General features: G+C 36.9%; 1 protein-coding gene across 2 annotated transcripts in view; it reads right to left on the bottom strand.

The window, feature by feature from the left end:
• RfC3 (replication factor C subunit RfC3) overlaps positions 1-13,856 on the bottom strand; it is a 114,191-nt gene that overhangs the window by 19,032 nt on the left and 81,303 nt on the right. The window contains exons 9-10 of one of the 2 annotated variants that reach the window (XR_016550415.1): positions 8,294-8,371; positions 1,691-1,868 (exon numbers count right to left, since the gene is read on the bottom strand). Coding sequence is in view for 1 of the 2 variants with exons in the window: in XM_090413510.1 (XP_090269636.1) it covers positions 8,294-8,371 (78 nt within the window). In the remaining variant the exon portion in view is untranslated. The remainder of the gene's footprint in view (positions 1-1,690; positions 1,869-8,293; positions 8,372-13,856) is intronic. The other variant, XM_090413510.1, reaches the window with a different exon arrangement.

Genomic DNA, 13,856 nt, shown 5'->3' with positions numbered 1-13,856 from the left:
GTTGATATTTGGGTGGTTTATCAGGATTTCGCAGGCTTCCTTAAATTTCCTTTCATACCAGGTTTTTGTGTGGTGTAAAGAGCGGGTGCTTTTCCAGTTGATTTGGTATAAGGTGTTAAGCGCGTGGTCTGAGAGGCCTGCTTCACCATAATGGTTATATTTAATGTGTCTAATGTGTTCTTTCTTGCGTATAGGGATTGTCTGTCCTGTTTCACCAACGTACGGTAAGTTACAGGTGCAGCAGATGCAATAGACTCCAGGATGTGCTAATGAGAAGAGAGGATCCTTAGAGGAGTTGAATAAGGTTTTAAGTTTAGTGGGTGGTTTAGAGGTTATAATGTTGTAGGATTCTGTTGATTTTTTCTGATAACCCTTTAACATATGGGTTGGCTATGGTTTTACTGTAATCTAGATTCGTTTTTGTTGTTGTTTTATAGAATTTTATTAATAATATTTTTGTTATAGCCATTATTTATGAATGTGTTGCTGATGATTTTTAGTTCTTGTTTCAGGGCTTATTGGTTAGAGCAAATTGTTGTAGATCTGGTTTTAAGGGTGTTAATGACTATATTTTTGTGATGAGTGGTGGTATTTATTAGCATGTATGTATTGGCCAGTGTGTGTGTTGGTTTTCGGTAGACCGTGAAGGATAGACTGCCTGAAGGAAGACGTGTGACTAGCGTGTCTAGGAACGGGAGCGAATTTTGATTTCGATTGTAAATCATATGCATTCGTGTTGTTTGTTCAACTGGCTAAGGAATGTGTTTAGCATTTGTCGCCCGTGCGGCCAGATTGCGAACACGTCGTCAACGTATCTAAGTCAGATTGTCGGTCTTAGCGTGGCGGAATCAAGAGCCTTTTGCTCAAAGGTTTCCATGTAGAAGTTAGCGATTGGGGGGGATAATGGTGAGCCCATGGCTGTACCTTCTTTTTGTAGGTAAAATTTGTTTTGCCACACAAAGTAACCAGACCGTAGTACGTGGGCAAAGAGAGCTGTAATGTCGGGCGGAAATTTGTTCTGTAGTAGGAGAATTGTGTCATTGATGGGGACATTAGTGAAAAGGGCAGAAACGTCGAAACTGACTAATAAGTCGTCTTTGTCAAGTGTTATGTTTTTAATTTTGTTTATAAAGTGTTGTGTGTTTTTTATGTAGAAGGGGAAATGACCTACCAACTCCTTGAGTGTTGCCGCTAATTTCTTGGCTAAGTGGTAATTGGGACTGTCTATTCCTTCCACGATTGGTCAAAGGGGCACATTTTGTTTGTGTATTTTCAGGACCTATATATTCTGTGTGTGGGGGGGGTGGGGGTTGAGTTTTTTAACTGTGTCTGGTGGCCAAGAAGTGATAGACTTGAGTAGTTTCTCTGTTTTATCCTTTATCCTTTTTGTTGGGTTATAATTTACGAGCTTATATGTGTTGTTATCAGCTACTAGTTGATTCATCTGAAGTACGTATGCTGATCTGTCAAGGACGACAGTGGCATTGCCTTTATCCGATTTTGTTATTATTATGTTTTGTTTGGCTTTTATTGACTTAATTGCTGCTCGTTCTGTTTTTGTGAGATTGTTCTGTATGGTTTTCTTAGTGTTCAGGACATTACTAGTTTCTAATCATATTTTATCAACTATATTGTTAGGTAGGGACCTGATGCCTCTTTCTATGTAGTAGATAAAATCCAATTTGTTTACCTTCTTAGGTGCTATTGCATAGTTAAGTCCTTTATTCAGAAGTGTAAGTTCACCGTTGTTCAGGGTGTGGCTTAATAGATTGATCACATGGTTCTTGCTTGCCGGTGGTTGGTCGCTCCTTGTCTCTTGTTCATTGTTGGTGTTTATCGGGGAGGAGGTCTCCTGATTGGATGGATTCCTGGAATTAAAGGGTTATCAGAAAAAATCAACAGAATCCTACAACATTATAACCTCAATGCTACCTCTAAACCACCCACTAAACTTAAAACCATATTCAACTCCTCTAAGGATCCTCTCTTCCCATTAGCACATCCTGGAGTCTATTGCATCTGCTGCACCTGTAACTTACCGTACATTGGTGAAACAGGACGGACAATCCCTATATGCAAGAAAGAACACATTAAATATAATCATTATGGTGAAGCAGGCCTCTCAGACCACATGCTTAACACCTTATACCAAATCAACTGGAAAAGCACCCGCTCTTTACACCACACAAAAACCTGGTATGAAAGGAAATTTAAGGAAGCCTGCGAAATCCTGATAAACCACCCAAACAACAAAGATGGCATGAAAATTCCAAGGATCTGGATATCACACATTCAGCCTACCTAATATATAAGATCCAGCAAAAGTTAAGAATCTAGCCAATCTTCAGCTAGTATTAGAAACCATTCCATACTAGCTGGCTGGAATGTACAAATATAATCATGATGTTAATATATGTATATAGATAGATACTTGTTGCACCCAATGTATTTCTACAACCAACAGATAACACTAATAACTTTAGCGTTGATGTGTAATTTTTTTTTTTTTTTTTCCACCAGAGATCAGGCCAACAATTGTTGTAGCGGTTGGTCAGCATCTTTAACAAACCAGTTTGATTGTAGTGTAGCTTGTTTTCTGTGTTGTTGTTGTATGCTCCAGATGATGACCTTGACATAAAGGTCGAAACGTAGATGAAATGTAGATTTTAGTTATATTAAACTAAAGTTTTTATTCAAACACGATATCAGCAGTGCATAGGAGGCTTTCAAAATATGCTTAATGCAGTGTCTAAGTGTGTATCCAGAGCTTGAACAACAAACAGTCAACTAGCAAATGGCTCTATCGGCTTAAAGTTTATGCACACATTAGTTAAAACATGTACGAAGACGATTACTCACGACTCCAACCAAATCACCACACGGGCGACACTACGCAGCCATTCCAGGAATTAAATTGTCACCCCTCGTAAAAAAAGGAGTGAAATAGATGTGCAACCTTATTAAACAAGAGATCCATAAGAAGATGCTGTGGAAGGAATATTGTGAGAATAAGGGTGAGAGGAAATATGAAATATTAAAAGTGCAGGCCAGAAAAGTTGACTATTCTACAGAAAACTAAATAAAAATATGAAAAGAAATTCGCTGTACAACCTAAGGGCAACCCAAAAAAATTATCGCTATGCCAAGTAAAAGAAAGAATGAATGTGGAAGAATAACTTCAATAAATGCAGATGGTGTCCTTGTATCAGAGCAGATGAGATGTTCACATAAGTGTTCACTTTGCTAAGAATCTATCAACTTGGCTAGGAAAACACTACTAATACATGGGACAAAGGGAGACAGAGATCATGAGAAGGAAGTTCTAGAGCTGATGCATACCCTAGATAAGAATTTGGCAATAGGATCAGATGAGATTATTAAATACTTAAGGAATTGACAACGTATACTAGAATTATAAATAAAATCAAACTTTAATATATACTTTCCAATATTTCGGCAATGTGACGTTGCCAAAATATTGGAAAGTATATATTAAAGTTTGATTTAATTTATATTTCTAGTATACGCAGTCAATTCCTTAAGCATTTAATAATCATGTTTAACCAGTGTAAGCCTTTCTACAGAAAGTCAGATGAGATATCAGTACATGTACTAAAGGAACATTTAGCCAAACTGCTTAGGCTCCTGACATGTTTGTATTTCTTGAGTCTCAACTCAGAAAAGATCCCACAAGAATGCATGATGGTTCTGATGTGTGTAACCACTGACCTATTAGTATCTCTGAACTGGTGATGAAGATTTTAGAGAAGTTAGTAAGAACTCACATACATAAATGGGTTGCTGGACAAGCTATACTTTGAGAAGAACAACATGAGTTTACTAAAGAAAAGTTGAGTTTAAGTGATTTTCTCATATTTTATAATAATGTTATGGCTCTGTTGGATAAAGGGAATAGATGTACTATGATACTCTTGGACTTTACTAAGGCATTTGACAGGATATCACATTTCATAATTGAAGTTTTTCTTTCATTCCTTATAGTCAGAATTAACCCAACAGTTGAAGCAATCAGAAATAATTTCAATATACATTTTGGTTGACAAGAGAAACAAATCCTGCCTAAAATAAGATTTATAAGGGTTTCCCTCCTCCCAACTAAAGTTTGCAACTGTTGAGAAAATCGAGCATATAAGAAATGAAACAAAACTTGAATTATAAAATCAAGACTGTTTTCTCATCCCCTAGAAGAGAGATCTCCATGTAAGCTCATAATTTTACTTATAGATGGTTTCCAGAAAGGAATGGAATGTTAGTATTTTAAGTGCAAGTATTTATTGGAAAAATTAAGATATAGCAGTAATAAATATGACATTCTTTGGAGTGCAATGGTTTCAAGTTATCAAATAAAAAAACAACAACTTTACACTTCATACTGTAATAGTTTTATTAGAACGATGTGTGTGTGTGGGTGAGTGCATGCATTATGTGTACAATATGCAATATTCTTATATAGTCCTAAAGAGGGGGGGGGGGGAATAAATCTGAAGGTGTTAGGCTCAGACTATACGATGGTTGGAAAGTCGGCTCACTTCATTCAGAAATAGGCATCCAATGTTCATTGCATCATGTTACCAAAATTCAAATCTGCTACTATATTTATTTTTTAACCAGGAAAAAATTCCTGTTTAAATTCTTGAGTTCCTAAAGTCCAATGTATAATTCTCTGATTTTTGTTCTTCATGTTACTTAGAAATTATTGCAAAGGAGCAATTTGGCTTCATGCCTGGTCGATCGACGACAGATGCTATCTTTGGATTACGGCAGATGATGGAAAAGTTTCGAAAGAAGCAACAGGAGTTACATCTGGTATTTATTGATCTAGAGAAAGCATATGATAGAGTGCCAAGGCAAGAAGTCTGGAAGTGTCTGAAGGAGAAGAAGGTACTGGAGAAATATGTCAGGCTGGTGCAGGAGATGTACAGAAATGTGAAGACAAGAGTTCGGACCTGCCTAGGAGAGACAGAAAGTTTTTCAGTGATAGTTGGCTTGCATCAAGGGTCAGCATTAAGTCTGTTCCTGTTTAATATTGTGATGGAGGTGGTGACGGAGGAGGTGAGAGAAGACGTGCCTAGGACTATGTTGTATGCAGATGACATCGTGCTGTGTGCAGAATCAAGAGAAGTGGCAGCTAAACTGGAAAGTTGGAGAAAAGTACTGGAAGAGAGAGAGAAAGGTATGAGACTAAGCAGAAGTAAGACAGAGTATATGTGTTGCGCAGTGGGCGGTGGCCAGGAGACAGATCTGGAGCTGGAAGGAAATGTCATCAGGAAGTTCAGTGACTTTAGATACTTAGGTTCAACAATGAAAGAAGATGGTGAGGCTGAGAAAGAAGTGGGATGCAGGATACAAACAGGATGGAGGAACTGGAGAGAGATGGCTGGAGTGCTATGCGATAAGAGGGTGCCGATCAATCTAAAAGGCAAAATCTACAGGACAGTAGTGAGACCAGCTATGACATATGCTATGGAAACTGTATCCCTGAGGAAAAATAACATCAGTAGGACGGAGGTAGCGGAGATGAGAGAAGACGTGCCTAGGACTATGTTGTATGCAGATGACATCATGCTGTGTGCAGAATCAAGAGAAGTGGCAGCTAAACTGGAAAGTTGGAGAAAAGTACTGGAAGAGAGAGAGAAAGGTATGAGACTAAGCAGAAGTAAGACAGAGTATATGTGTTGCGCAGTGGGCGGTGGCCAGGAGACAGATCTGGAGCTGGAAGGAAATGTCATCAGGAAGGTCAGTGACTTTAGATACTTAGGTTCAACAATGAAAGAAGATGGTGAGGCTGAGAAAGAAGTGGGATGCAGGATACAAACAGGATGGAGGAACTGGAGAGAGATGGCTGGAGTGCTATGCGATAAGAGGGTGCCGATCAATCTAAAAGGCAAAATCTACAGGACAGTAGTGAGACCAGCTATGACATATGCTATGGAAACTGTATCCCTGAGGAAAAATAACATCAGTAGGACGGAGGTAGCGGAGATGAGACTGTCTGAGAAATGACTATGTAAGGGGAACGGCGAAAGTTACGAACTTAGGAGCAAAGATACAGGAGGCAAGGTTGAGATGGTTTGGTCATGTGATGAGGAGGGAGGAAGAGTATGTGGGAAGAAAGGTCATGCAGATGGATGTGCAGGGGACGAAGCGTGGGCGATCAAAGAAGAGATGGAGGGCGATGGTGGAGGAGACTCACTACAAACAGCGACCCTACTTAAGTGGGAAAAGCTGCTGCAGAAGAAGAAGATGTTACTTAGAAATGATAAGGATTTATGGTCTAATCCAACATGAATATCTTGACCATATAATAGATCTCTTTCTCAAAGGAAATATAATTGCTAATGCTTCCTTTCAATAGTTCAGTAATTTATTTCTGAGCCACACAGCTGTCTACTCAAGAAAGCAGCTAGTTTTAATTCATCCCCTTCCTTCTATTACACAACTGCAGCAATGCAATCATGAGATGCATTTACACTTGTGAAAAAAAAAAAAAAAGGTTTTTTTTTTTCAACCTTGGATGAATTAAAACTAGTGGGATCATGATAGATGTTTTTCAAAACTCAAACGATGTTTATTCTTTAGCTCCCAAGGTAAGTTTTACTCTTTCCCTTGTAAGATTTGTTAGAGAAGTTAAATTTGATGCACAGTTTGGAATAAGCTGGTGGTAAATATCATGCCAACAAAAAACTTCTGACCTGTCTTACCGTTTGCAGTAAGACAAGTCAGAAGTTTTTTTTTGTTGTTCTTGAACTTTTGACAAAGATTCAAATTTAGTGTCAATTTTCTTATTAAGCTATGATCTTAATTTTCCCACATGCTTATCAATCAAATGACAAGTGGATAATTGCATGTTGTGACTTTTTTTCTTCTTTCTAACACGACCTACTTGTTCCAATGTACTGAATGTATACATGATTTGCCGGCGAAAAATTAAGATCTATCAAGATCTGCCATTCCTGAACAATTTCAAGTGCTTGTCTTATTGTGTCTATCACCTTTTTATGCATAGCTTAACCCATTCCAAAACTGATGAAACATTATTCTATAAATTCAGTGTCAGAGTGTGGAACATCAAAATTTTGAACTAATGTTAATTATCATAATACTGACAAACAGATTCTTTAGGACCTCAAATACAATTATGATTCCTCCATAAGTCTGAACCAATATGTTTTCTAGAAAACTCCTTAATCAACAAAGACTTAAAGGTTTAAAGCAAGCTTCAGACCAAATGCTAACACTCAACTGTTAAAAAAAACTTTTACACTATCTGAACTTTAACCTGAAAAGTTACACAACACATGAATCAAATTTACTGTGTGAATTTTCTATTCTGATTTTGTAAAATTGATTTCTATTCAGTTTTGAATGAAAAGAACAGATAATTATATCAACTGCCAGTTCTGCATTCAGAGTTCAAAATATCAGTAAAAAAAATCCATTCCATCTTCAGCATGAGAGAAGAATTTAACTGAAGAAAAAATACAGTTCTACCTTCCAGCAGTTGAGAAAACTGCTTCCATTCCAAAATGAAGAATACAAGTTCTTACATAACATAATGGAAGTACTGAAGTAGTTTATTCTTCTAATCACTGTAGGAATTATCAACAACTCCTTTACCTTAAATGAGCAAATTCCTATAAGTAGCTTGAAAATAGTGGCATATAACCATTTGTTGTTAAAAGAGTATGTGTCAGTGCACTTTGTAAATCAAATCTCCATTTCATTCCTTAAATTTAATGAAAATTCTAGTAACAAATTATTACACACTTCAATTTACACCTCTCAATGTTATAATTTCCTTCTCAGCTCTCTAAGCTTGTGTTCGCCTTACGTTTCTTCATTGTTAGTCCGTGAAATGCTGTGTGATGTCATGTGGATTGCATCTGTCACGCTGGTTTCTTTGTTCTGTTTACCAAAAACTCTTCCAAAAACTTCACTGAAATATTACTCCACACTTTTCTTCAGTAATTTTCTGCTTTATATGTATAAAATCCATCTATGCACAAAGAAGAAAATTAGTTTTGGAAGTGCTCTGCTCTGATATCAATAGTAAGTGGTAACAATACATATAATCTACATAATTATTCACAAATGAAATGTTCTTGGTTGCTTTTATATTGCCAATATTTTACAAAACAAACATATATTATAATAAAATAATTGTAAATAAATAACAGAATGTGTATTTTATTTGAATAATTTATGCAGGAAATACACAGTAGTACATTTCTTCAATCAAATAAAAGTTTGTTGTAAGCTTCAAAATACTTACTTCGATGGACATAGAGATGAACCTGTGTTAAAATATCCTGTAATGCAAGACCTTTAAGTGTCTTCATATCATTAATGTCTAATAAAACATTAAGGAGACAATTTGGGGAGAAAGAAACAAGCACATAACCAGAATATACAGTAAACTTTCATTACTCCAGATTTATTGGGTCAAAAGGAATATTTTGCTATTGTTGATTTTCTTTAGATCGTTACTGATAATATGGGATACGGTCAAGACGTTTCAAAAGTATTACTCTGAGACAAGTTTACTACAGTGGTGTTTGCTTTTGTGCATGTTTGATTATAAATACACTCACATAATCTAATTAAATTAAAAATGTCAAGAAATTATATTCTTGTTCATTCCTTTATCCCAGGGGTCGGCAACCTGCGGCTCGCGAGCCACATGCGGCTCTTTGGATGTGAAGCTGCGGCTCTTTAGTTCCATACGCAAATATTATTTATTTTATCAAAAAAAAAAAAAAATTTAAAAATCGTTCTGAATCGATTAACGAGGATTAGGCACCAATTCTATCTCTCAGCCACTTGTACTCGCTTTTCACCGCACCCCTTCCCCGTGACACGCATCGTCACTGTCGTCAGTCCGTCGGAAGCTCTCAGAAGTTTATATGTTTGGCAATTTTCATTGATTTCGGCATAGCTGGGCATAACTCGTAAACTAAGTATCTAATATTTGTAGTATCTAACAAACTAGAGGGGAAGATATAGCGAATGCCGTGCAAAAATGCCTTGAAGACAATAAGATCTTGTGGCTCTTTAAAAACTTTTAAAAATTTTGTGGCTCTTTAAAAACTTTGAAATTTTGTAAATTGTAATTTTTGACTCTTCCGACTCAAAAGGTTGCCGACCCCGGCTTTATCCAAATGTAAGCAAACAAAGTTTGCATGTGAAGATTCTTTACTAGGATGGTTGTATATAGAGACTGACTTCACACTAATTGCATGATTTCATCATTTGGCCTGGCACTATAACCCCAATTGAAAGAATTCTCATGTAACCTTAAATAACATTCATCCTCAAATTTAATTCACTGTTAAATTGGAGGTAAACAGGTCTTTACCATTTTTAGACACACCTGAAGCATCTGAACAGAACAGACTCAATTTCTCAGCATATAGGAAGCCAACAACACTAGACACTACTTGTACACCACATCCCATCACCACTCATGCAGAAAATAGGCATTATTATTCATTCTCTACATGACAGAGTTTACAGAATCTCCACTAATATAGATTAGAGTTCCAATAATGTTTTACTAAAATCTGGGACATGTTAAAAATTAAGAAAACCAAAAATAAAACTATTATATATGATGCACTTTAAATTAAATACTGCTATAAACATGCATTAACATTAAATCTACTTTAAAAAAAGAATTATTAATCACAAACATATTTAATTAGAAAAATGTCAGATTTATGGGCCTGTTCAAGAATTTTTTTTTTCTTTTGATATTTGATCATAGAACTCAGCACAAGAGAAATTCTTAAAATATGTCTTTACAATGATTAAAGCTTTTACTGTCTCAATTTTAAGTCTGTTTTTTTTTTTTTTTTTTTTATCTGTACAGAGTACATTTATTAATGAAAAAACACATTCAACAGCTGCATTAGTTCCTGGCAGTGCTAAACAAAAACTAACTAGGCATTTAATACTCCCAGAATTTATACCCTGCTTTGTAAAATGAGCAAACATTTCATACAATTTATCACTGACACTTTGATCCTTCTATTCACTCCACACTTCAAATTTGCTTTCACAATATTTTTTCACACATACAAACTCATCTTCATTCACAGTAAAACTTGGTGACGCTGTCTGCATGAATATCCTTTCCCTTCAAATTAATCCAATTCATAGACTGAAGAGGTGTGAGAAATGGTGTACACCACTCCTGAATATATTCAATACAGGTGCAGTAGAAATCAACTGCATAGCTTTCAAACTTTTCAACTGTTATGTGTCCTTTTTCTAATTCTTGCAACTGTTTTCTCACAGTAGTTGTAAGAAACTTTTCTGCCTTCCTACAATTTAACCTTTCCACCAGTCTATTTGTTTCACATCCTTCACTTCAATTACTGTTATATTTTTCTTTTCAATACATTTAATGGTATCATAAAAGGTTTTTAACTGGCTGGCAAGGAAATGCAGGGGTGTAATTGAAAGTGGATTTTCAAAGAAATTCACAAAAAAACACAAATCACCCAAAGCCAGCTGTCATACCTTCCCTTAAATTCATGTACACTAGATACACTCATTACCCATCTAAAGGCAAACTATTCCACTCACTCACTGCTCTATGAGAGAAAACCTAGCTCTTACCCCTTTCTTGGCTGTGCTCTGTATGTTCTCTCCCACTTTTTTTTTATAATGAAAAATTTCACCAGACACTATCCTATAATACTCATTCAAATGTTTATAGACCTCTATCATATCATCCCTCTTTCTCCTGCAAACCAGAGTGCAATCCACATGCTCGCAATCTGTCCCCATAATCTAAATCCCATAATCCAGATATCTTTTTTCTTTACACCCTTTCCACAGCATCTTTATCCCATTGAAATCCAGGAGACCAAATCTGCACACAATAATCCAGGTGTGGTCTTATCAAAGCCTTATAAAGAAGTAAAATGACTTCCTTATCCTTATATGTCAAGGTTTGCTTCAACATGACAATTATCCTCCAAGTTATATTTACAACTTTTGCTATGTGACCTTGGAACTTCAAATTCCTATCCACTAATAAGACAAGATCCCTTGCCTCCTCAGTCTTTTGTAGCATAACCCTGCTAATATAATATGCCGCTGGAAATCTAATGCCAAAGTGCATAACTTTACGCTTACTAACATTAAACTGACAGCCATTTTCGTTTGCCCAAATTTCCAGCCTATTCCAATCATTTTGTAAGTGCTGAATATCAGTAGCATCCCTGATTGCCCTGTCTATCTTCGCATCATCAACAAACAATTGCACATCTCCTGTAACTCTTCCTAACATCATTAATGTACAGATTGAACAACAATGGCCCAAGGACTGAACCCTGAGGTACACCAGTAGTCACCTTAAATCTGGCAGATTCACATTCACTGTATACCACTTTTTGATATCTGTCTGTCAACCCTCCCCTGATCCAATTTGACTTGAATGGAATATAAACACCTGACTTGATCCAAGTCAAGAGTTTATATTCCAATCCCATATTCTCCAGTTTATGCAACTGTCTTTCATGTGGTATCCTATTAAATGCCTTAGAAAATTCCAACATTATCATAGTGTATCCATCCCCTTTATCACTTGGCCGTAACACTGTTATAAAATATGAGCAAACTGCTAAAGCATGACCTTCCTTTAGTAAACCCCTGCTGCTCCTTGCAGAGTATACGAGGTGTGACAATTTCTGGAATATACCTGTAAAAAACCTACGTTCAGAACTATATATTAGCGTTAATGTTGCCTTCGAAGTAGTCCTCCTTGTGCATTTATACTGGTTTAGACAGTGTTCCCATTTTTGGAAACAGGCCAGCCAGGAACTCTTTTTCCAGAATACTCTCGAGCTCCTTTATCACATTATGCTGGATATCAGCGATGTCAGAAAATCTTCATCCTTTCAAGTGCAGTCTTTAATTTTGGAAACAGCCAAAAATCACAGAGAGTTAAGTTGGGTGAATAAGCAGGACCCAATTCTGTAATCGACTTTTTGACCAGAAACTTTCTCATGGTGAGTGCACTATGGCTTGGTGCATTGTCGTGATGGATGATCCACTTGTCAGGCCACAATTCAGGTCTTTTTATCTGAACAGAATCTCGTAATCTTTTCAGCACCTCTAAATAGCATTGTTGGTTTGACCATTTGCCCCTGTTCAATGAATTCACAGTGGACTATTCCCTTGTGATCAAAGAAACACACCAGCATGGTCTTGAATTGCAAATGTGACGTACGTTCTTTTTTTCCAGACGTGACGAACTCGGGATTTTCCACTGCATGCTCTGCCGTTTTGTTTTGGAATCGTACTGGAAGCATCGCACACTTAATCATCTGCCAGACCGTATCAAATCTCATATTCTTTTCCCATCTGCATCTGTCATTTTTGTTTTTGGCTGCACTCTTCTGGGGCTCGTCGTTCACATCTCGCCCACCTTTGAATCTCTTATGCCACTCAAAGACACTTGACTTTTCAGCATCCACACCATACGCCACCTTTAACAGCTCCAACATTTCAGTAGCAGTTTTACCAATTTTCACACAAAATTTAATGTGTTAACACACTGCTCCAAATTTCAATCGCACATTTTTATGCCAAAGTTTACATGCAGATCGCTATTGTTTTTGCAATAGCCAACTAGTTAAAAGATGTACAAACACAATTACTCATCTGACTCCAACCAAATCACTACATGAGTGATACACGGCTGTTCCAGGAATTAAATTTTCACACCTCGTATACATTCCTTCCATTCCTGTGGTATCATTCCTGAGCTAAGACTCAAACTCAAGTAATACAAACATGTGAAAGGCCCTGCCAATTCAGTTGAACATTCCTTTAGCAAATGGGCTGATATTCCATCTGTTCCTATAGACAAATTCGTATCCAGGTTATGCAGCAGCTCTTCAACTTCATTTTCATGAACCTCTAACTTTTCATCCAATGTAGCAGTAGCAGTGTTACATGGCTGATATATCTTAGCAAAGTGAGCACTCATTAACTGAACAATCTCATTAGCTCCCGACACTCGGATACCATCTGCATTCAATAGTTCTATTCTCACAATATTATTTCCACACTATCTTCTTGTGGATCTCTTGCTTAATGAGATTGCACATCCATTTCACTCCCAACCTGTTTACTCTTCAAACACTAGGGATACATTCAGATACTGCCTCATTTAAGCACTTATTCCCATTCAGTAACTGATACCATGGGACCAAAGATAGTATCCCCCTAAGTTGATCGTAATTTCCAGCTTTGTAGTTCAGCATGTAACCTGTTTCAATCAGAGCATCAATACAATCAGATACTTCCCAAGAAAGCACAGCATGATCATTGTCACCAAAAGGTGGTAAAATAGCCATATTCTTGACAGAGACTCCTTCTGGCGCTGTGAGCAAATCCAACACTCTTTGACCTCGAATTCTTTCACATGCTGCTTGAGAAAGTTGTCTTGCAACAATTCAATAAATTCCTTTTCTTTCTTATCATGAGATTTCTCTTCTACCCAATCAATGTTTGGAAAATCACCCATAAGGCTAAATTTGCAGTGCATTTCTTTGTCCCCTGCAACTGAGTCGCCAAGTCTGTCGCGACATCCCCACCACATAGACTTAAACTCGCCACTACATGGGACATGGTTACCTTCATTGTTTTCTTGCGTTTCTACTCTAACCGGACTTATGTCATCTGATATTATTAGTAGTACTCTTCCCCCTCTCCTATCTCTTCTGTAATTTCTAAAAAATAGCATACCCATTACACTCAATCCCAGTTACCATATCTGATTCTGATAGCCAGGTTTCACTAATGCCAACAATCTTAGGCCA

This window comes from Typopeltis vanoorti, chromosome 24 (assembly GCF_054136105.1).
Source record: "Typopeltis vanoorti isolate ZY-2024b chromosome 24, IOZ_Tvanoo_1.0, whole genome shotgun sequence".
In the NCBI taxonomy this organism is placed as follows: Eukaryota; Metazoa; Arthropoda; class Arachnida; order Uropygi; family Thelyphonidae; genus Typopeltis; species Typopeltis vanoorti.
This window is presented reverse-complemented; position numbering and strand designations above follow the sequence as displayed.